This window comes from Manduca sexta, chromosome 7 (genome assembly GCF_014839805.1).
Source record: "Manduca sexta isolate Smith_Timp_Sample1 chromosome 7, JHU_Msex_v1.0, whole genome shotgun sequence".
In the NCBI taxonomy this organism is placed as follows: domain Eukaryota; kingdom Metazoa; phylum Arthropoda; class Insecta; order Lepidoptera; family Sphingidae; genus Manduca; species Manduca sexta.
The window spans coordinates 6,824,017-6,848,630 of record NC_051121.1 but is presented as its reverse complement, the minus strand read 5'-3'; the positions used below and the strand labels follow the sequence as shown (position 1 = coordinate 6,848,630).

The 24,614-nt window shown below is 35.2% G+C and overlaps 2 protein-coding genes and 2 non-coding genes across 7 annotated transcripts in view; 2 read left to right on the top strand and 2 right to left on the bottom strand.

Moving 5' to 3' along the window:
* The first annotated feature begins 5,714 nt into the window (after positions 1-5,714).
* Positions 5,715-5,786, top strand: Trnaw-cca. Its single transcript has one exon. It is a non-coding gene; the product is annotated as a tRNA-Trp (tRNA).
* Positions 5,787-6,177: 391 nt separating this feature from the next.
* LOC115439927 lies at positions 6,178-10,573 on the bottom strand. Its single transcript, XM_037447615.1, has 4 exons — positions 10,490-10,573; positions 8,922-9,397; positions 7,771-7,990; positions 6,178-6,339 (listed from the first exon to the last, which is right to left on the bottom strand). Exons 2-4 carry the CDS (start codon positions 9,371-9,373, stop codon positions 6,283-6,285), a joined length of 729 nt encoding a protein of 242 aa, XP_037303512.1. The 5' UTR covers positions 9,374-9,397; positions 10,490-10,573; the 3' UTR covers positions 6,178-6,282.
* On the bottom strand, positions 7,124-7,195 carry Trnaw-cca. Its single transcript has one exon. It is a non-coding gene; the product is annotated as a tRNA-Trp (tRNA).
* A 429-nt stretch (positions 10,574-11,002) lies between the features above and the next one.
* LOC115439850 (UHRF1-binding protein 1-like) overlaps positions 11,003-24,614 on the top strand; it is a 30,935-nt gene continuing 17,323 nt past the window's right edge. For all 4 annotated transcript variants that reach the window (XM_037447614.1, XM_037447613.1, XM_030163921.2 and 1 more), the window contains exons 1-9: positions 11,003-11,170; positions 13,267-13,468; positions 20,668-20,778; positions 21,168-21,245; positions 21,597-21,701; positions 22,069-22,195; positions 22,809-22,969; positions 23,641-23,788; positions 24,120-24,246. In XM_037447614.1, the coding sequence (XP_037303511.1) occupies positions 11,127-11,170; positions 13,267-13,468; positions 20,668-20,778; positions 21,168-21,245; positions 21,597-21,701; positions 22,069-22,195; positions 22,809-22,969; positions 23,641-23,788; positions 24,120-24,246 (1,103 nt within the window). In that variant the 5' untranslated portion in view covers positions 11,003-11,126. The remainder of the gene's footprint in view (positions 11,171-13,266; positions 13,469-20,667; positions 20,779-21,167; positions 21,246-21,596; positions 21,702-22,068; positions 22,196-22,808; positions 22,970-23,640; positions 23,789-24,119; positions 24,247-24,614) is intronic.

The window sequence follows — 24,614 nt, the reverse complement described above, 5'->3', positions numbered from 1 at the left end:
ACTTACTTATAGAAGAAAGATTTCAAAGATCCGTTAGTAAGATAATGTTAATAAAACCTTTCAGATAGATATACATAATTTATATAAAGAAGCGATGGTCCGAACTGTGCGTTAACTATTTATCCTTAAAAACTGTTTATATACCCATAAATACCTCGCAAAGTTAGAAAATGTAACTGTCTTGTTGATTTTTTTTTTGTTCAAATACCCTCGCCATTAATAGACATTACAAGGCCTTGCATTACGAGAAGCAAAGTGGTGATAAAATGGTTACTATCATTGAAGTACTCAAACTGAAAATATTTTAAATAAATAAAATTAAGCCTAATATTAAGATTTCAAAAGACCGATGCTTACGTGTTAGCGTACTAAGATAAATAATTACTATAAACAATTATTACAAATTATTATTATCAACACATTTATGTTAAATTTACAGCAAGGCACTGCCTTGTTTTTGGGGCCCTCTGCCAAATATTATTTTGTTTAAATTAGTTATAAGTATTTACTAACATTATTTACAATATAGCAACAATGTATACCATATTTCCTACTTTTTGTTAAATTCTGTTTGTGCAAAAATAAAAATACTGTATTATTTGTTTTTTATGTCAAAGATAATGCTGGTTTCGGAACAAGCTAAAGTAAACAAGTAACAATACCGAGATAAGTATTTTTTGTTAATCAATAAAATATTAGTTAAGTATATTTATAACTTTCAACCAATCCAAAAAACACAACGCAAGAAACTTAACCCAAATTGGTCAATCTTATCGAAAACGCAAAGAACCAATTAAATCATTGATAAACATGCTTATAAAAGGCTGACTAATCAAGTCACAAAATTCATTTTTGTTTTTACGAACTAACGATAATGGTATTTATTGTCGTTATCGTTATCGCTAAGTGCTGGACGTATACACAAACAGCACTCAACTACCGAGTATTGTGAACATGAGAGTATTGATCCGAATTTACAGATAGCGAAGTTAAAAGCAGCGTCTGAGAGTGGTATAAAAATGTACATTTAGAAAGAATGGAAGGTCATAGTCAAGTATGTTTTTTGATTGCTTTAAATATCGAGACGAGCAAGCCGTTCGTCTGATGGTAAGCGATACGACCGGTCATAAACAGTAGAAACACCACTCAACACCTTGAATTACAAAGTATTGTTTGGTATTCCACTGCGCTCGCCATCCGGAGACATGAGATGTTGTCTTATTAATATGTCCAGTAGTTACACCGGCTACAATGTTCTTCAAATCGAAACACAAGTGACTACACACTGCTGCTTGGCGGCAGGAATAAACATTGCGATGGTACCTACCCATGCGGATTCTCACATATGAAAGACCTTCCACCAGTATTTATGTAAACTAGAATTAAAAGTGTAAGGAAAACCGTGGCCGTATAGGTAAATAGGTGATTTATTGACTCTCTTGCCTCTACGTCTACCGAAGCTGTCCTTCGAATAGAACGTCCGTAATTGCAAAATGCCGGATTCGCCGCTACAGACGGAATAGAGCCCCCTGGCCTTACATCAATTAACATATAATCAAACCTTTTTGCACCTATTCCGCATTATTCATAACAACAAACAGGAAAAAAATATATACAGAAAAGTTTTTTTAACGAGACTGAAAGTATATTCTTTGAAATAAAAAATAATTTCTCAGATCTGTTCATAATTGACTAAGTTCTGAAGTAACAAACATAAAAAATACACGTCTAATTGATAACCTCCTTTTTTTGAAAGCGGTTAACAAGGTCGCTTTTATGGCGAATTTGTCTACGATTGCGTCTCGCTTCTAGTTCACGTGTTCTGTTTATTATTGCCAGCCTAAAATAAACATTTATGACTGGTTTTACAGGCTATTTTACGAGGGTAGATAAAATCTAATAATATTCGATAATATTCTATTCTCGACGCGATATCAGTAGACGATATGTCCTAGATAGCTATATTTAGCACTGTGACTGATCTGTTTTACTAACGTAATGTAAGCGGGAAATCATTGCAATCATTTGAATGAAAAACAATGCTCTATTGACCCGTTTGAATCGATACGTTTTATTTTGCACGGCCATTGTTTGAATTTTCACCGGACGGAAATTTCTATCTAATTTAAACAATAAGGAATAATCAACAATACCGAGCTTGCTTTTCTAATGCTCTGTCACGTGGAATTACAATTGCTAATGTTTTGCTGGTGGTAGGATATTTTATATCCGCCCGGATAGCGACCTCATACACGAGGTGTTAAAACCCGCCATAGTGACCCACGTAAGTGTGTCACGTTCCGGGAATAGCCTGATATATCCGGTTCTAACATGCCGACATAATTGTGTCGACTGTCGAGGGGTAATCATCTCTCGTCAGTCGACATTCTATTGGACCCCACTCCACTTACCATCAGGCGCAACGAGGTCACAGCCGTGCTAGTAAAAAAAAAAACAGTTAGGTAAATAGATTTCAATCTGACGCATCTCTTATTCTTCATTATAATAGCAATATTTAAAAAAAAAGTTAGGCCAGTTGTGATAGGAACGGAATGCTGATACTAATGTCCGCAGGTTAAAACCTAAGAGCACGCACATCTGACTTTTCTAAAGTTATGTGTGTATTCTTTATGAATTATCGCTTGGTTTACCCGTGAATGAAAACATCATGAGGAAACCAGCATAACTGAGAAATTTTCTATAATAATTTTGAGGGTATGTGAAGTCTGCCAATCCGCACTAGGCCAGCGTGGTGTTCTTAAGGCCTAATCCCTCTCAATAGTAGAGGAGGCTCGTGCCCAGCAGTGGGACAGTATATAATACAGGGCTGATATTATTATATATATTTAGCGAGGGCGGCTATAGGTTACATAACATCACACTATAGCCAAAAGTATAGGAGAATCAATACAAAATTAGCAAAAATGGGGAAAACTTATTCATTTTGACAACTTTGCGCGCGCCGTAAACCGTTAAAGTTACGCAACAAACATGCATGACGAAATTGTTCCTCTTAAGAAGTTTTAAAGGTATATTATAAATCAAAGTCCCCCGCGGAGCGCCGCGCCGCTACTGTCTGCTTGTCTGAACGCAATAAATTCAAAAACGACCTAACGGATTTATGTAAAATTTGGTATGGAGATAGTTTGACCCTAGGAAATACATAGGCTAATTTCTAACCCATATAATAATACAGGGCTGATATTATTATTATATAGTAATATTGATTATAAACCCCCAGTAAACATACATAATTGCATCACAGATCCATATTACAAAATATTTCCAGGAAACCTGCGGTAAACAACAATGAGTCAATATGTCATAAAACACATTCATACGCCACTCTCTATAACAATATTGTTGCTCTTTTATCAAATTTTGTGGTCGACTAACAACCACATGGCCTGTTTCTCTGTAGGTAAACGAAAAAAACTCATTACTAGGGGCTTATTTATTTGAAGCGTAATAAGATTTGGTATTTACCTTAAACCGATGATTGAATGGGCGAAATGTGTAATAGTATAGCTATCAAGGTCGTACACTGTCAATCTATTGTCTCTGCCTACTCTATGGGTAGTGGCATTACGTAGTCGGGCCACCACACTTTTAGTGAGACAGAGAAATGCGTAAAATAAAACCTTTAAATATTTTAAACTTTGTCACATGTAAAAGCTATGGAGCGCACGCTCGACTTATTTGTTGTAATGACCTTTTCTTTTCTCTCGCCTTGAGGCTACAAATTTGGGGGTCCGCCCCGGGAGCAAGAACTCACACAGTGCCACTGGCTGTGTTTAAATATTGGTTTGGTTACCTAATCGGCTGGAATAGCATGGCTAACATTCTATGCAGAAGGGGCTTAAGTATTGGGATGGTTGTTCCTGTATATGAAAATATTTTCTGGAGAACAGCATTACAAATTGACATAACTCACATGGCATAGTTACGTAGTCTTGTACCGTACGAATTCTATTCTATATAAACATAGCGTTACAAATTGTCAGATGGTATAGTTACGTGGGCTTGTAACGTACGAATTCTAAATAAATAGTTGTATTTGTAATTTTATATTAGAACGTTCCGTGAATGATATATACAACATTGCATAAATTAAAATAGAAGTTTTGAATCTATACGAGATCATTCCATTGATATTCCCACATCCTCAATAAAACAAATCATTTCACACACCTCTTGTGTATTTTTAACTCTGACTTCACGCCAAGAAAGACTATTCTTTCTTCTAGTAATATACAATAAATTATTTCCTCAGTGCTCTTGATGAAAAGTTATCATAACCCAGACCGTTGTTATGACTGACCCTCGTAAAATTTCCCACGGATAGTTCCAGCTGCGTTCATTGAAATATATTGCTGACGTGAGTTTTATAGAATTAAATCATAGTAATAGTAAACAAAATGAAAAGTGCTATATTCGACGCGCCTTGTATGCTTTCTTTCTGCCAAAGTATAAGAACTTATGCTCATCACACACTTATAAAAACTGTTGTAGTGTGCGTAAAATAGACATGTGTCTTTGATTTTTTATGTGTGCGTGCATCACGACCTAAAATGGTATAATTAAGACAATAGTAAACTATGTGTGATGGTTTTTTTATAGTAGTTACACTGAAAGTGCCTGAATTTATAATTAGCAGCAATAAACACATAGCAAGTCCCACCTAGATGGTCTAAGTGACAATAATATTATTCAGCTGGATTCGAGAAGTATTTACAAATCCCTTAAAACCATATTTTTAATTTTAATTATTATTATATTTAGATGTTGGTTTTGTATTCATCAGAGCTAATTGCCTATGTGATAAATAAACCACCGAATTTAAATTCATTAATTTTAAATATCAAAACCGACTTTACAATAATTAGCATCCAGATCGCTCTCAGTGCTTTAAACTCGCCGCATAAAAATGTCGTTTACGAACGAGAGATTGCGCGAGATAGAGAGGCATAATCATATCCTGCTGACGAAGATCCTGAGCGCCAGGAACAACAGGAAGTCTTCCATTCCCGGCGGGGAGCTGCCCAGGAAGCCAGTGCCGTTCGCCGCCGTGTTACGGAAGAATCACCAACGGCAGATCATGACAATATGGTAACTATTTTCTTAAGTCTATTTTAGTTCTGTTCCAATTTAGAATCGCCCTAATACGCTTTTCCAAACAAGTTGTATAAGTTATTTAGTTCAATATGACCGGCCTCCTGTGTGATGTTAATCCCCTTTAGAAAATCTATAGTTCATTGAAATGTTACATTTTTTAGGCCTTACCTTGCGTTAACACAAACTTGGTTTTAGCTTCACACTGACCCCCCCTACACTTCAAAAAAATAAAATTGCGTCCTCTAAAAAACGCAACCTCAAATGTAACTTTTCAATGGACTACTAGTCTAAAACAAATTGTGAGATAAACCCAACAACAAGACAATGACAATATAATAACCCTGTTAAATAATGTCAACGTCTCACACTGTCTCCTAATAATTTTAAATATTTTCATCAGCATTGTTCGAAATTCATTAAGTATAATATAATGTATTGCATATTTTCAAATTATCCTAGAGGAATATATTCCATTTCGAACTTTACATCATATTTTTTTCGGACAAACTAAAAAACGGTTATCTGAAATGATCGACTCTACCTTAACAATTAAAGAAACTTTCTCGTTTCTTCTAAACACTTTTGTCTCTCCTTACAACGACTCCGTGGCGCAACGGTAGCGCGTCTGACTCCAGATCAGAAGGTTGCGTGTTCAAATCACGTCGGGGTCACTCCTGACTATTTCATCACTATTTTGTAATATAAATAATGTTATTTTTATTTATTTTGATGATTATAATATGTAATATATACATTTGTTTGTTTTATTAAACTGAGTGTGTGCCATTTACTTGTTTCTCATTTTCATTTGATTCAAACAGGCCGGCATAATTATATTGACTAACGAGGGGTAATCTCTCGTCAGTCGAGACTATTGCGACCCAACTCTGCTAACCATCAGGCGCAGTGGGGTCACTTTACTCTCGCATTAAAATTTCCAAGATTTCACTTACCTGGTTACTTATTGATATATGTATCTTCAGATTAACGCTTTGACACAAACTCTTCAGCTCTACATAATAGTATAGATATAGATCGCATGTGTAAAATAAAACAAGTCAATAAAAAACGTATAATAAATTTATTAACAAGACACGGTGTGTGAGCAAACATGTAACATGAGGATGCGTCGCGCCCCCGCGCGCGCTCGCGAGGGCCGCCTCTGTATCAACGGCGGATGCTGCACGCTGACGACTTGGCACGCTGGATCTTCTTCAATAGGATCTGAGGATGATATATACACAACTATAACTAGGCCGTGGTGTAATCAATAGTAGATCGTTGTACACAGTCTTATATATAGTCAACCACATACGTAGTTGAAGAAATCCAAAAGTTCAAATCGCTTATACACTCTTTATTCTTACCGACATTTCTGTTTCTTCACAAAAATGAAATAATGAAACAAATTCATTTAAACTTAACGTGTACACTGAACAGGCCATAAAGTATTGAATTTTGCCAGCTTACATTTGGAATGAACAATGCTACTTTTTTGGCTAACTGTACGTACTAAATTCAATACTGCTAAAAACAATCACCGTAGGAAAACTTAGAGTTTGAAGATATGTAAATACTACAGTTTCCACAGTTCTACCTCTATATCTTAATCGTTGATGTCTCATTCACTACAAACCGTGTAGATTACTTACTCTAAAAGAGTTTTCGTAATTCAGAAGTAATTCTACACAAAATCGTAGCGATAGATACTGATATCTTAATCAATGACACAAAGCAAATAACACATTTGTTTTATTTACAGGATGGAAGCGTTTAACTGATTAGTATTTTACGTTTGAGACAAACACGATCATAAAGTAAAAAAGAAGAAAATTAATCTTATTTAATATTATTAATTACGTACATACACTTGGATAGTTCGTTCAACCAGAAATTGGAAAGCAGTTAATAAAATAAATAAACATGTTTACATTACGTGTTATAATCACGAAAATAAATTAAAATAACATTATTTCTAGTACAAAACTGTGCTTAACATATTCGGGAGTGACCCCGACGTGATTTGAACACGCAACCTTCTGATCTGGAGTCAGACGCGCTACCGTTGCGCCACGGAGTCGTTGAGTGTAGCAACAAAAATATGTAACATAATCGAAAACATTTCTATAATTGACTATAATAATAATAATAATAATAATAAAAACGTTTATTGCCAAAATTAAAACTATTACAGAAATTTAAAAATTAAAAAACAATCTTACAAATAAAAATGGCAAAAGGAAGTGGCTCAGCTAACTGCTGTCTGAGCTGTGAAACTCGGCCAGCGCTGGTTTTCAGCCACTCCTGGCCCCTTTGGTGTTAGGCGGGGTTAGGACTAACTGCTCCTCCATTCGTTTTTAAACTGCTTAGGTCTAATAATATCAGTTAAAATTATCTTATAGAAATTAAACTACTAGATTATATACAATATAAAAGTTTGAGGAAAAATATAATATTCTTCTATGGTTACCATATTAATGTCGCTGTCTTGTTGGGTTTCTCCCCAAATTCGCACAGGACTAGATTTCCTAAAGGTAAATAACATCGGACAGGAGGCCGGTCATACTGAACTAAATGAATCTACAACTTGTTTACAAAAGCGTATTATATCGACTCCATATTGGAACAAAATAAAAATAGCAAGAAAATAGTTACCATATTGTCATGGTCTATTTGCCGTTGCTGATTCTTCCGTAACACGGCGGCGGACGGCACTGGCTTCCTGGGCAGCTCCCGGCCGGGAATGGAAGACTTCCTGTTGTTCCTGGCGCTCAGGATCTTCGTCAGCAGGATGTGATTGTGTCTCTCTATCTCGCGCAATCTCTCGTTCGTAAACGACATGTTTATGCGGCGAGTTTGAGGCACTGAGAGCGATCTGCATGTTAATCATTAAGTTGTTTAAAGTTAATGAAAAGAAGACGTTTATTAATCAGGCAGGCTTATGAATCGTTTAGTAAAAAACGAAGATCTAAATATAAAATTGAAATGAATAATATGGTTTTATATAATTTGGAAATACTTTTCAAATATCATCACCATTCGAATCATTTCGACCGTCTAGAAGTGACGCGCCATGTGCTTATTGGCGTAAAGCATAAATTCTGTCACCTTATATACCGCCATCAATATTTTACCATCGGAATTTTGCCTGTTTGTTACTAAGTATATTTTACGTCATAGATAATTGATAATCTTTTTTTACCAGCACGACAAAGTAACTCCACTGCACCTGATGGTAAGTGTAGGAGGGTCCAATATAATGTCGGCTGACGAAAGATGATTACCTCTCAACAGTCGACACAATTATGCCGGCCTGTTGGTTAATAAATACCGTAATCTAGAAATGACAATGTAAGAACGTATTCAATTCTACGCGAAGATTATCCGTCGCAGGATTATATACAATTATCGTTATGTCATCTCTCCACGAACGTTCGAGGTCTTGGTCAAGTTTGTTCAGGGCCGAGACAATTTTGATAATTATGTTTACGGTGATGTAATTGTGGAGGCCAAACCGTTCAATATTGGGTACAGTAATTAATTTACCTTCAAGGGTGATGATATAATTGACATAATCAACTTTAAATTTCAATTATATATGATAAACAACTATTTTAGTATAGATACCTGAGATGCCTTTTTGGAATTCATGAATTTTGATATTCTTACTACTTAGCATCTCATAGAACACATCACGCATATAAACTCGGTAAAATATCAATAGACAAGTTGGACCTCTACCCACACTTCGGAGATATAAGCATCTATATACCTTACAATTTCGTTGAAAATTTGAAATTACTGACCCATAATTCGTCGATCTTCCGGATACAGAATTTGGCTTATTAGTGGAAACCGAAGAGTTACTTTTTGATATTTTCACAAACGACTGGCTCGGCTCGCGGCTCAAAGTCTTCTTCGCTTTCGGTTCACTCTTAAACGAAACCTGTTCTTCTCCACTATCTTCTTCAAACTCGTCAGAATACGCATCTTCCTCTTGTTCGGGATTATAGCTTTCGGGGTTATAACTTTCGGGATTATAACTTTCGGTCTTAACTTCATCATCAGATTCGTAAACGCACGTTTCCACACAAATGTTTGGTTTTTTCACAGCGTCCACGATGCATCCCATTTGCAACTCTTTGGACAGTTCATCTATGTCGTTGTTGTTCTCCTCCTGTATTTTAGGTTTCATGGCTACAGAGTCGCCTGAGGAGTATTTTGCGTCCATGTCTACGGTGCTGTCGCGGCGTGACATAGTGCGTTGCGTGCTGTCTACCCGCTAAAATACAAGTTTCTAATTAATGGTGGAGACGTTATTTCAAAAGTTTACTGTTAAGGTGGTAGCTCAAGGTCCATTTTCATACATTTTGTTTCGGCTTTAATCTGGGTAACTAAACAAGTATTGGCAAGTAAAGAATTTAAATTCACGTCTAGTTAGTGATTAGTTCTCGCAGTTGAAGAAAAACGTAAAAATAATGAATAATCATGGATATTTCGGCCTTTAAAATTTAATCTGACGAACTTTTACAGGCAGAAATATCCATGATTATTAATTATTTTTACATTTTTCTTTCACCTGCGAGAACTAATCACTAACTAGACGTGAATTTAAATTCTTTACTTGCCAATACTTGTTTAGTTACCCAGATTAAAGCCGAAACAAAATGTATGAAAATGGACCTTGAGCTACCACCTTAAGGTTGTAAATTGTAATGAAGTGGCTGAGATAACTACATGTACTTTTAGGCCTACTTTGAGTGCTGTAAGTAAAGTCAATCGTGTAATAAATTAGAGATTGGATCTTATGTTGAAAGGGAGATAGATTTAAAAATATTACTTAAATCTTAGTATAAGTACTTAAATTTACACAGTCATATCTAAAAAAAACAACTTTGTTAGTTTTCTTTTTGAGTAAGTCTGTGTATGACAACGTTTTTATGAAATAAAAATAATTTGGATATGTTTTATATCCTCAACTTCTATGATAAGTTGTAACTTTTAGTATGCTATATTGTAGACGAAACTACTGGCGCCTCTACATACAATATAGAAAACTAGTATCTTCGTATTAATTATACCTAATGATAGTTTAGAAATATTAGACTCCACGTACAATTCTACTTTTTAGAATTTCTGATGCTTAATATTTCAAGAGATTACCATACAAAAAGATAAATACTGTTGATTAGAAAATTAAGTCTAGACTACATGGATCAGTTTCTATCCTTAAAACTAAGATAATTTATTAACTGAAGCGCCTATAGAAATTACTTTAGCAATTCTTTGTAATTTATTATTAGCTATGTATTTATGAAAAATATAGTAGATATACAATGTGTAGAGTAAAATTATAAACTGTTGGGAATAATACCTAATTAAAATTCTACAAATTCCATATAAATAAAGGCACAATATATTAAAGCAAAGCAAAGTCACTGATGAGTGATGGTGTCAAAATAATAAATTTGGTTTTCGAATCTTACGTTCAGATTTGCAGTGATCGTAAACAGCCAGTAATAAAAACCAAGTTATTTTTTTAACACATTATTCTTCAGGATATACAATTCTTTTATTGCGATATTGTTCTTTACTTTACTTAGTACCTAGCATTTGATTAGTTTTACTTATCTAAAAATCAATAGACACATAACAACGGATAAATAAATATCGCGCTCTTCACAGTTGCTAAGTTTACATTTGGTTTCCATGCATTTTTTCCAAACACGCAGAAAAACACCCTAATACGTCGTAACATTCATGACTATTTCTAATTTCACGAAACATTTATCATCTGTGCTAAAGGGTCATTTGTCGCAATGAGAATGTCATGCCGTGATCCGTCATTCCATTCATTTTTGACGTTTGTTTATCCAGTCACCAATCACTCACTCGTTCGTTTCATTCACTCCTATGAAAATACTTTTGGATGGAGGAATAAATTTATGCGATAATGATTTTTGATATACACCATATTATACAGTTTAAATAAAACAAGTTTTTATTTAAAAATGGTTACTATAATAAAGAACCAATTACTGAAACATCTGTCCAGGTGAGTTACCCATTTATAGATACAGTATTAGGAACGTGAAATGTATCAGTTTTCGTGTTGGATCAGTAATTCAATTAATATACTCACTGATTACATGTAATTAACTTTTTGATTCATATAGTTTACACGATAATGGTTCCCCCGTGGCCTTACATAAGTAAAACAATGCAAACTAGAGATACAACAAAACTCCTTTGTCTAAAATATACCTGTATTGCGAGATTTATAACTGGAAGTGTTTAAAAATATCAATGCAAACGTGATTAGAGTTACAATGTTGTGAAAACAAACAAAGTGCACACAACTTACATTTATTTTTTCTTTGTAATCTTTTACATTTCTTTGCATAATATTTGTAATAGATAACGTATTCAACCCTGAAGTATTTACTTAAAAGAATTTTATAAAATTCTATTGCTTATATCTCTCAAAAATGTCCAATAGTAGCTACAGTTTAGGAATTTTAATAAACACTAAATAAGGTCATGACTGCATGTATATTATTAATAAAACAATAATAATTGTTACAAAATGGATATAAATTATATTTTAAATAGTAATCTTTGTTTACATGGTCCAAATACAATGGAATTAATTATTTTGTGCAAAAAAGTGTTAAAACATATTTCCAAAAAAATATTATTATAATTATGATTATTGTATTTTGTCTTCAATCTTAAAATTGTTTATTGATTTTGGTGACAAAAACAAATATTTATATGATACTTTCTATTAGAACTCTACGCTATTTACATATAAATTACCTAGTAGAAGGAATGTTTTTATTCCAAATGCAGTTCTAAAAAATCCCTAAACAGTAAACAAATACATGTCCATATTGCATTCTTATCTAAGTGTTTTGTTTTGTGTCAGTACCTTAATTTATATACAAACATGAGATAAATTGTCCAGTAACAAATTACACTTGAATTCTGATATTTTTATTTAACCTGAACAGATTTTTACTGATGCTATTATGTTATTATAGTAAAATTTAATATTGTCATTTGTTAGTTATTTATAAAAATGTAAAAATTAGACAGCTATTGTATTAATTAATAATAATAATACAAGTTAGTGAAGTAATAGCAAATACAATTATTTTAATAATAATTGTATTTATTAAAATTATAAACTATTGCAAAAACATTCAGAACTATACTACAAGGCACTTTGCAGTATAGCCTTTTGTTTCTACTCTGAGACATAGATATTATTTTGTGTTAATTACCCAGTATTTATACCGATTATAACATCCTACAATGAATACAAAAGTGCTTGCATAATCCTGCTTAGTGACATAAATTAATATTTTAGTGTTATCTAACCAGACTAAAATGATTATGCGAGACAACCAAAATGTTATTGTTACCTCCACAAGTAAGCTGGTCAAGGAAAATGTATACACTATAATTAGATGTTCATTCAATGTAATAATCATTATTACTCATTTAAAAACAATGGAAATACTATTTGTCAGTAATGTAAGTGAGAAATTATAGTTTTACAGGGTTTCCTGTTTTCATTTCTTAACATTATGTCATATTTTCTTCACATATTGTAAAATTATGAACTATACAAGTTTTGCATCAAAGACACAATAAAAATGTATGTCTAATCACATTTATATATTTTCAATCTACTTTTGAAAACAATTTAAATACATGTGTCTCCACTATCAAATACATTTTATTATTAAAATAAACTAAAGTCACAGATGACAATTGATTCATAATAAATAATAATGTCTACAGTAACAAAGTATTGGACTCTGACTTTTATTATCCATTTGTGTTTAGCACAACTATTATACATGCTTTTATGAAATAAGAATCATACAAATCAACATATAAATCGCAGAGTAAACATTACATACAAAAGAAATACAAATGACTTGGGTATCTCTTCCTATTTTAAATTGGTTAAAAATGTTCATTCATTCACTGTTATTGTATTGGTTATGCTTAATGTGCATTAGTTAATACAATTTTATATTTACTCTATTTTTGCTGCAAATTTTCTTTTGCCAAACCCTCATAAAATAAAAAAACATTCAGTTATAAGATGTTTGTATAATAATTTACTTTTCTAAACAGGTTCACAAAAAATTTATCACCAGAGCAAATATCCCTCTCAGCATTGCGAGGGTCTGGTGAGCTCCAGGACCTGACCCTCGATGAGGATCTGCTGACTGACCTGCTAGAGCTGCCGGGATGGGTGCGTCTCACCTCTGCCAAATGCAACCGCGCCACATTCAGGATACAATGGACCAAGCTGAAGACTGTGCCTATTGTTCTGGTGAATATCAGTTGGAAATATTTTTGTATCAATGTACTAAATCATTGAAATTAGGAACCTTAGAGAAAAGTTCTGCCTTCTAAATTAAGAGACAGTGTCTGATCAGTAATACATTAATAATGGTAATTTTTTTATTCTTATAATATCTCGTCAACGTGACCGCACTGCACCTAATGGTTAGTGGAGTGGGGTCCTATAAAATGTTGACTGACAAGAGATGATTACCCTTCGACAGTCAACACAATTATGCCGCCCTGTTAGAACCGGATATACATAGGCTGATCCCGGAACGCGAAATACCTACATGTGAAACTATGGCGGGTTTTAACACGTTGTGTACGGTGATCGCTATCTGGGCGGATATAAAATATATCCTACAACCTGCGATTTTTTTGTATTCACCATCAAGTCCATTATAATCATAACCTATCTTGGTAATACTTATATACATTATTGTACATCAGTATTTCCCCGGATACAATAATTGCCTCAGGCAACTTAGGGGCCGTTCAAGTATTACGTAAGCAGATTTATTACAATTATTTACCCCCCCATCCCCCTTGTCAGCAAAAGTAAGCAAAGCTCTTACCCCCTGCCCCCATGCTTACGTAAACATTTGTCAATCAATGTATTGTTTCTTTTTTATATTATAATTATAACGTTATAATTATAATTTGAAAAATAAGAAAATAGATTTAGGATGGAAATTATATTTTACTGATATGGTATTCAACATAGAGTTAAGGACAAAAATATATCTTACTAACATAACAAACTTATTTTAAATTTTTCGTGCACATATTAAATTCAAATTAACAGTCTTCAGTCCATGAAACCCGAATCCATGATTCTAAGTTTTCGATGACATTGGATTGCTTCGATTGCTGCTCAGAGTTGTGAGTCTGCTCGCTTTCATCCGATTTTGGAATGTCTACGTCGTTCTCATCGAGCCATTCAACATCATGGTGCTCTAAATTTTGAATAATGCACATCAGTTCATTAGCACGACGAGCAGCGACTCTTACAAAAAAAAAAAATAAAATAAAATAAAATACTTTATTTATCACGTAGGCGAACAAAGTTGCACTTATGATACGTCAAAACAAAGAATAAGAATAATTATTATTTCTAAACAACTATTAAAATCACTTATATAACTATGGAGATTTTTAAATTAGGGATAAAGTTTATACAAAAGACTAGGTACAAAAGTACGAAGTAACCAGCTCGGGCTGGCAAGTAGGGGGACATAGAAGGGTAACGCGTCGCGATCCTCACCGATGAAGACATGAGCCCTAGCCTAGCTAACCTACCAGCCTTCCAATAGCTACTTAAGTGATGATTACTCGAAGAAGAAAGGCAGAACGAAACTCCGGGCTTTTCTTTTTTTGTCATCAATTGTTCAGTACTTCTTTTGTATTTTTTCCAAGTCTTTCTTGTACATAGTCACAATAGTTATATAAGCTAATGCACGCACATCACCGTTAACATGGGATAAGATGAAATCCAATCGACTAAACCTGGAGCGGCATAAAATAAAATTAGCGATAGCAAATAAAAGAGAACATAGATTCATACTTAAATAACGGCGTACAGCGTGCATTCGCCTACATTTACAATCATAGTTTTCAATCATGAGAAAAGAAAAAAAATAGTGATATTGAACAGGCAAACACAACATGATCGGGTGGTCGTCTTTCAAAAATTACATTTCATTAAGATATGATATGATTATGTCAAATTAGAACTATAGAAATGTCATTATTATAAAAAAAAAGCATGTGAGACATGTAACAAAAGACATTTTAGGCAGTTAATTAATTACTAATGTGTGCTAACATGGTGGGTCATTGTGTGCAGGACAAACTTTCCAAACCGTCTTATCATTAAGGTAATCAGATACAGTATAGTATCCTTTACACATTAATTCACGCTTAACATAACACTTGAATTTTTGTTCGGTCAAATTGGTAACTTCGAAGGGAAGTTTATTATAGAACTTAATGCTATTAACTAAGAAAGATTTATTGGTTTTACAGAGCCTATGATTAGGGACAACCAATTTATTTTTATTTCTGGTATTTAGACTATGCAAGTCACTGTTTTTAATAAAAGTACTAAGGTTTTTACGTACGTACATTATATTCTGAAAAATATATTCGGCCGGCAAAGTCAGTATATTCACCTCCTTAAACATTTGCCTAAGGGAATCATGAGAGCGAAGGTTGTAAATAGCTCTAATCGCTCGTTTCTGCAAGATAAAAATGGTCTGCAGATCTGCAGCAGAGCCCCACAGAAGAATACAATAGGACATAATGCTGTGGAAGTATGCAAAATACACTAGCCTTGCCGTAGCCACGTCAGTTAATTGTCTAATCTTCCTAATAGCAAACACGGCAGAGCTCAGTTTACTAGAATTTTTTTTGAATATGGGGGCCCCATTGCAATTTACTATCGATTGAAACCCCGAGGAAGACCGTTGAGGGAACTAATTCTAATTTATCCCCATCTAAATCAATATTTAGTTCCTTTTTTTTATTCAGTAACGAAAATCTGACACATTTCGTTTTTGCGGCATTTAAAAGTAAATTATTAGAAGACAGGTCTAACTTTACCATCAGTGTGCGTGTTTACTTTTTTATGGATGTTTTCGATGTGACGATTTAGTGACTTGACGGAAGCATGATAAAGACCACACGTTTTGCATGTTCGACTTGATAGCCTCAATTTTACCGTCGGACAAAAATAATCGTAGGGCATTTGCAGGAAATCTTTGAGTGAAGCACTTAAGCGTAGAGCTAAATTGACTGGAAGATTAAGAAATTGCCCTCCTTCATCCAAAACCAAGTCATCAACTGTTTGTTTTACTTTTACAGGTGGTGGAAGAAACCTGTTGTCTAGTAATCTAAATAGGCCACTTCTTGGACGACAGCATTCTGTATTTCTACATTTTACAATTTGAAGCAAGTATTGGCTTTCACGCACATGTTCTGAATACCATTTAATGTCTGGAAAATCAGGGAAGAACTTGTTCACCTGCCCCAACATATTTTGCATTAACATTATAGCCATCAATTTCCATTGAACTCCATACTTCAGCTAATACATTTCCTGCAAATTCGAAATTAGATCTTTCTAAATGTTCATCAATTGTAACGCCACGTTCATCCAAATGAGACCCAAAGTGGTCATGAGGCAATATTAAACCAGCCAGTTCCCGACTAAGAGGAGCCATTCTGCGCTCTACTCTGTTATACGCACTTCTTCCAGGAGCATTGGTAGCTAAAAACAATGCATCGAGATCATGTCGCTTAAAGTGTTGTATAGCAAACCCTATGACTTTTTGATAACGTGGATTTTCATCTGGCCCTCCATCAACCGTCATGATTACCACTGGTTTTATTAGTCCATGGTCAGTTTTAGCTAATGGTCGAAACTCTTCAAGTTCGAGAAGCGTCTCGAAATCCGGAGCATGACTATTAGCAGCAGATGAACTATGCTTTCCGGTTCGAATGGCGATGTATGTTGGTCCAGAATATCGAACGGCTTACGGTTGTCCTAGCATATTGGAATTGATTTTGATACCAGCATAAACAGATGGTATTAATTTATGACGTTCAGCGATTACCCAATCGTGATCAGGCAATTTGATTCTATATTCCATGTGCATTAAAAGAGGTGCCTGCTTATTTGCCGCAGTTACGCCAATAGGGACTCGAGCTTTATCATCTTGAGATATGAAAAATACTTGATCTGGTTCAAGAATGGATGCTATGTTCTCTAAATAATGGATTGATGTTTCAGCGAACTTGCTATCTAAATGGCTCTTGTGGTGATCAGTTTGAGCCCGAATGAGCTTAACAGGGACTGTCGATACATGTCTTCGTCCCTCTGCAGAATTAGATTTTCTAGGAATCAAACGTAGATATGTCCCACTGCGACTAATGTCAAATCCTATTTTACGTAATTCTTGTGTGAGTTCATCAAGAGTTTTTACGCTACGAATTGATTCCGTTCGTCTTCTATCATCTGCTGCACTCCCAAATAAAGCTATATCCGCGATTGTTTTCAATAGTGAAGGCTGATTGCTTTCAAGATTAGGACGTCCCAATGAATCCCTCAGAGATAGTCTTTTTTTTATTTCTGGATTTTCATGACAAATATCTTCTAACTTTCTTTTCATACCATCCCTGTGTTTCTTCTGGGCAACTGCGTTTTGAACCTTCCTGTTTAAAGACTGTTTTGCTGTTTTTATTTCCTCGCCCAACTTAATGATCTGTTTATCAACTTCAGCACGGCTTGACATAGTATCTCTGGCAGAATACAATGCATTCAGATTTTTTTCGAGTAGAGCAATCTTATTTTTCATAGCTTCCTGAGAAGGTTTTGCTCTCTGTTTATCTGTATTTTCATTAATTTCGCATTGCTGTTGTGATTCATTACCGGGTTTTATTATATCTTCTTCTTGTTTTTTAATATTTGAAGCTGGCTGTATAATTTGTGATTTTTCTGCAGGTTTACAGGTTACCTAAAAATAAAAACTTTCTATGGATTCTGCTAAAGATTCTTTTATTAAGCTACATAAATACAAAGTATGGCAATATATATGGTAAATTCAAAACCCTATGGCTTTAAATCTAATATCTTTAATCAAGCAATTCGTTCCGGACACAAAATACAGGGTGTTAGTTTTCTGTATATATGAATAAAACTAACATCCTGTATTTTGTAACCAATTGACGGAATCAATCATAAGAAATAAATCTATATATTGAATATTATACTTTGATATAGGCCATAATATTTTTTTAATCAATAAAGATAAACTTTTTGGCGATTTCTAATATTTCTAGTACTCATAGGTACCTAAAATGATTTCGTCACTCACCTTAGAAAAAAAATGTAGTAGATTGTATTTTTTTTAAAACTTTCAAACAATTTTTGATATAATTTGGATTTGTCTATTTGAAACGACATCTTATTTAAACATTAAACTTTGGCTAATAGAATCAATGGTAACACAAATGTTAACTTGTTTTACTATGCTTACAATACATCTACTCACTAGAGTATCCAAACGAAACAATACACTGATAGAGGAAATTTAGACAAGTGAACAGCGCGCGGTAATTCCCCTACTCAGTTCTAAAGCGAGTGCCTAAACGTATGCATTATTTGCGGGAATCCCCGAAAATGCGTTTCGTTTTCAAGCAAAGACAATGTGAGTGTTGCTATTTGTGTAAAAAAGTAAATAACTACAGATGACGTAATCATCATCTAGACTCCCCTACCCCCCATGTCATCCAAAATAAGCAAAGCAAAGACCCCCCCCCCCCCCAATAGTGCTTACGTAATACTTGAACGGCCCCTTATACTAAATATTGAAACTAACATCAGAGAGAACATAACCAGATTGGAAGTAGGTCTTAAATCTCTTGTAAAAATTTCCTACATGCATCATAATATGAGATTCTCGTTTTTAATCTATTTATCTGCGGGTAGGCGCCCATTAGTCGTTAAATGTATCCAATAATATAATTTGTACTGAGTTATTAGTGTTCAATTTGTTTAGCTAAGGCCAAGGGCACAGTATGATTAATAAACATCACCTTATGATTCGCGCACCATATTACATAACTCAATTATAATGCTTTATAGTCTTAATTGTTTTGTTTACGACGGTAATGCCGCTATTGTTGTATCTATGGAGCAATAATAATTGAAAACTAGACTTGTTTGTTATTGAAATTCAATGCAAATATAATTTACAGAGGAACTCTAATATACCAATTGCTAGTAGAAACAAACAACAGTAATGCTAATGCCTCGTTAAGAAATGTCATAGCATACTATAATTTTGAAAATTATCATAATTTTATAATATTATATACAACTGGACTATCTTTTTGCTTCCGTAGCGTGCGATTACTGTCGATAAAAGTTTTATAATATGACTCAATATAAATTTGTATCGTTTGCGTGGCTTATCAGTTCAACACGTATACAAATAAAATATTTCAAGTTTATACTACATATATATGGGTACTAACTAATACATTATGTATTTTGTTTCATAAATTAAAACACTATACAAATTCAAAATGTATGTTATACGAGCCACCGCGCAAATCGCAACGTGTTATGGTGTTTGAAAATATCCGCCAACCGGAAATACGACTGTGTCGTAAGGCCTTGACAGATATTCAGTATCCTGTATCCGGCAACTACTATCCGATTCATATGCAGCGAATATCCTTCAGTTCATTCTCGTTAAGAAAATAGAAAGCCATCGTTGTCCATAAGCCGGAAGATGTCCCCGCAACCAATAAAATTGCATAAATTTTGTATTTAAGTTGTCGATGTCAATTAGATTTTTAAGCAACGTTATTGCTTGCAGTGATGACAGAAGCCGATTACTCACTATTTTTATAATGAATGGACTATAAATATGTTATATACATGGTAAAATTCCCCCAACACGCCATGCCGATTAAAGTAATTAGAAGAGGCAGTAATCGACTCAGGCGATTTGAAAACCTTGTATTAATACATAAAAAACACAATAGAACTATATTATGCGGAAGTAAAACCAACGAGTTGGTTTTAACAATGTCTCGAAATTTGTCTCCGTTGAAGCGTAACATTCAGCTGAAACTTTTCATGTCACAACCGCATGAATAATGCATTTTAAGTTTGCCTTGAACCCGCCGCAATTGCCTCGCGGGTCGTTTGAACTCGCTATCGCGTCCGCATCTTTCGGCGAGACGAAAGCTATAAAATGTCATAGGAATAACTCCTGAGTGTAATAACAGTGGAATAATCATGCGTATTGGGGTTTTTAAAGTGTAAATTAAATAAATTGAATCTTACCGCCATTTTCAAAGAACGATCCCAATCGTTTTTTTAATCTATGTGAAAATTGGACCAATCAGAACAAAGATTTTTTGACATGTTTACAAATGAGTTATTCTCCGGAATCGGATCGAAGATTGAGGTAGGGATCGTTTATTGAAAATGGCTGTTAATGTCCAACCCCACAAGGATATCATAGACTTGTTACAAATTCTCATAATCAGAGAAAGGATTTTGTTCAACCCTCAGACGTTGTTTAACAGTGAATTCCAACCAAAATTATGTGATTAAATATATTGAATGTATACAAAATATATTTTATTCTTGAAAGTGTCTTTCTGTTTCAGAACCTCGACGAGGTGCACATAGCGTTGGCGGTGTGCTCCGAGCCGCGCGTCATGAACCAAAGCGCGGGCAGCGCGCTACCCGTCCCCGGCAAATATAGCTATATACATAAGGTAACTGTTCATCGTCAATATCATGGGGTGAGTCATGGGAGATCCAATGCTGAATGATGTTCCTCTTTAATAAACTTAAAATAATGCTATATGATCTAGTAAATTGCTTCGATTAAGATGATAGTATAATTTTGGTCTGAAGTTATTTCCTTACCAATCAAGACTTTGGCCCGGCAAAATGATCGAGGTGGAGCTGCATCTGCATCATCACAAATGGCAAGAACATAGATACAAGTACCATTATTTGAGAAAAATACTTTTCAGTGTCAAATTTTTATTTATTTAACTTGACTTTTTCTATTTGCTATAGTTAATCAACTTTCAGATTATTTGTTTGCATTTCATGGCAATATAATTCTAGAAATGTGAGTGGTAATACAATGTTACAGGTGATTGATGGAATCTCAGTGGCCGTGAACCAAGTTCAGATAGACTTCAACTGTGATGCTTTCACCAGTAGTGTTCAGGTAAATTAATGTGTATTCGAGTTATTGTGCAAAATTTAGGTATTCATGCCAACAGGTTCGTCAAACAAGTTTACACAGCTTACAACAAGACTGGGGCAAATATTTATTACAGCTAAAGTGTGACATACATTTTACAAACTCCATTCAAGGAAAATAATGACACTAGTGATACTCAAAAAACTGGGAAAATTTATTGAATTATTTATATTTGTTTTTGGTGTAATTGAGGACCTATTTTAAGTATTCCTTAACATATAGTTTTTTTTTCGTGAACATTACAGAAAAAAACATCAACAACACGTTTTAGATTCTGCAGTAACTGAATATTAAAGAAATATGGTGTGATTTCAGATATCGCGCGTGACGGTGGAGTCGCGCACTCCCGAGGGTCGGAAGGGAGACCTAAGACTGACTAGAATCAAATCGCCCGACACCGGACAACTGCTTATTTTTAAGGTAATATCTTTGTGGTTAGGTTTATTTTAAGCTATCTGCTGTATTTCACCGACATACCCTGCCGACGGTACAAAGGGGAATCCCTTGCGTAACAACTGCAAGGGCCTCGAATGAATGTGAGGGAAGATGGGTAAGGAAAGGAAAAGTATTCTTAAAATGAGAAAGAGGAAAGGCACTGGAAATGTTCATAGCCCCATTTAGGCATCAATGTGTTGTAACAACTAAGAGGTTTACACTCTACACTGTGTGCCTTGACTCGCGACAAATGTCCTTCCTTGCACCAATCGTAAGTAGGTTATGAAGAAAAAAAATTGTCTTGGAAAACTTTGAACCCAATGTAACATAATAATATGGTGTTTCCATTTAGGAACTAGAATGGCAAAGCGCTCGGATAGAAGCGAAGGCGCACGGCGTGGACGCGGCCAGCCTGCCGCCCCTGCGGCTGCTGCTCGGCAACACGCACTGCCGGATCGTCATCAAGAAACGGTTGTCGGGTAAACTGTACACTCATTACAATACTTTATGTTGTTCTTAAATTAATAAAAAGTGCTTGTGATTAGTGACTTTGTGGACCTTAATCTATGCTTATTGCTTAGTCTCCTGTATTAAGTACAATAAGATATTTATCCTTCGCGTTTTCCTGTTATTTCTTTTCAAAAGTAGTTAATGTACTAACAAGGAAAGTCAACTATTTTACTATATGCATAGGTAGGTATAGATTTACTAATGCTATATAACTACGGTTAAGGTACTTGATAATATAGCCATACTTTAAGGATAGTATATATATATATAATTAACTATTATTTCCATGGCATAAGTCGACAGTCCCTACGTATAGTATTCAATACTTTGCGTAGGGACCGTCGATATTTAAACGGTCCTTATTAAAATGAACTGCATTTATTTAAGACACTAAGGATCTAATTGCTTATCGTCATGGTAATTAACAGTAAACAAGCGATGTTTATTCCACGGTCCCTACGTAAAGTATTGCATCTGCAAAACGCAATTTTGCAGACTCGATACTATACGAGGGACCGTCGAAGTATTTGTTATGCTAACTTTTGTCCACGATAAAATAATAAAGGTAATTTATGTCGTTAGATTGCGCGGTGATCGGGTCCCGGCTGGCGATCTGCCCCGAGCCGCTGGCGTGGGCGCTGACGGACGGGCAGCTGCGCGCCGCGCTCGCCTGCGCGCACGCGCTCGCCGCGCCCGTGCGCCGCGCCACCGCCGCCGCCACGCGCGCCAAGGCGCTCCGGAAGGTGCGCCTAGTTACACCACACTTTACCCTCCCGGGGCAATTCTTGTGCGCTCGGTCTCCACACCGAATGCACGCTCATGCATGGGGAGACATTTGTCGCGGCCCTAGGCACACACAAAGTGATGCCTACACCTTCATGGTTGCAAATTCACATGGGGGGTCTGACAGGGACTCGTTAAACATTTCACCTCCTTTTCCTCTCCGCCCATCCTAATACTTCCTCTTCCTTCCCCCACACTCCTCTCCCAATTCGTCCCTCCCACTTTCCTCCTGGCCCCTGCAGTCATTAAGCCGGGAGGAACCAGTATACCGTTCGTAGGTTCCTCCCGGTGTGGACTGCAGAATCAGCCGTTAAAAAAAAAAAGTTACACCACACGGTCTCTCTCAACATACCGGGGCGTAGCTACTGCCCTCTCTTGGCCCATACCTACATTAAACTAAGCGAGCGCCCAAAAAATCGCACTGTCCTGAAGGGGTCTTAATAAATTTAGATTTAAAGCCATTTATGGCAAACTTTGGCACTGTCATAAGAGAAAAAGTTTGCCGCCGGTGCAAACAGTCGAGGTATCTTTGTAATCAGCAGCAAGTTTTGGTTAGTTTAAAAATTGTATCACTAGACTAATTAATTATACCAATAAGATCTACTCAGGCTACATCCCATTACCATTGCAGATCGAAGAGCCTCGCGAGCAGATCCCGACGCGTTCGTCGGGCGAGCGCGACGTGCTCGCGCGCATGTTCGCGCGGCACGACGTGCGCGAGACCTCGTACCACCTGCTGGCGCCGAGGATCGACCTGCATCTGTGCGATGACCCTGGTTGTCAGTACTAGATTATTACCACTACAGTAGCTATATTCTTTAGTATTTTTTTACCACTGACTGCCATTTGTTACCCATCAACATTTGGATGCTGTCATAACTCCGTACGAAGCGAAAAAGCTGGCTAAAACATAAGGTTCCATAATCAATAATATTTATCATGTCTTAAAAAAAGAATTATATTCACGTTGAATGTGTTAAAATCAACCTATTTTAGACCACAAGATAAAGTACCTAGCTGGTCATTTATAAATACTACATGCCTTCCATGGCCCACTTCACTTCCAAACAATGTCATAATATACTCATAACACGTATTGTGTGTTTACAGTGGGCAGGTCTGAGAAACCTTCGCTGTCCAACGGCGGTGCGCTGCAGTTGACGTTAGTCAGCATGCAGGCGGACCTGTTCCCTTATCACAAGGCTTCGAATGACCGGAGGCATTGGCGGGGATACAGGTAATTATAACAACCACTACAGCGACAGTACGGGATATTAGAATATGTATTAAACTCTCTTCAAATGAATATCCAAAAATATAGTAGTATCTTTATTAACTTTGTTTTAAAAATTATTGATAATGATTAGTTTTTACTTTTTGCTTTATTTTTAATCCTTTTTCAATTGTTTATAATAACATACATATAGCAAGTATAAAAAAGCTTAATTGCATGTTATGTTCACTATTTTTAGAAATTACACCAAAATGTTTATTTGTAATTGAATTGTTTTTAAGAGTAAGATAATATTATGTGTATATTTCAAGTTGTGAACCAAATAAATAATAAAAAAAATAAAAAAAAAACTTTACATGGTATGGTCGATA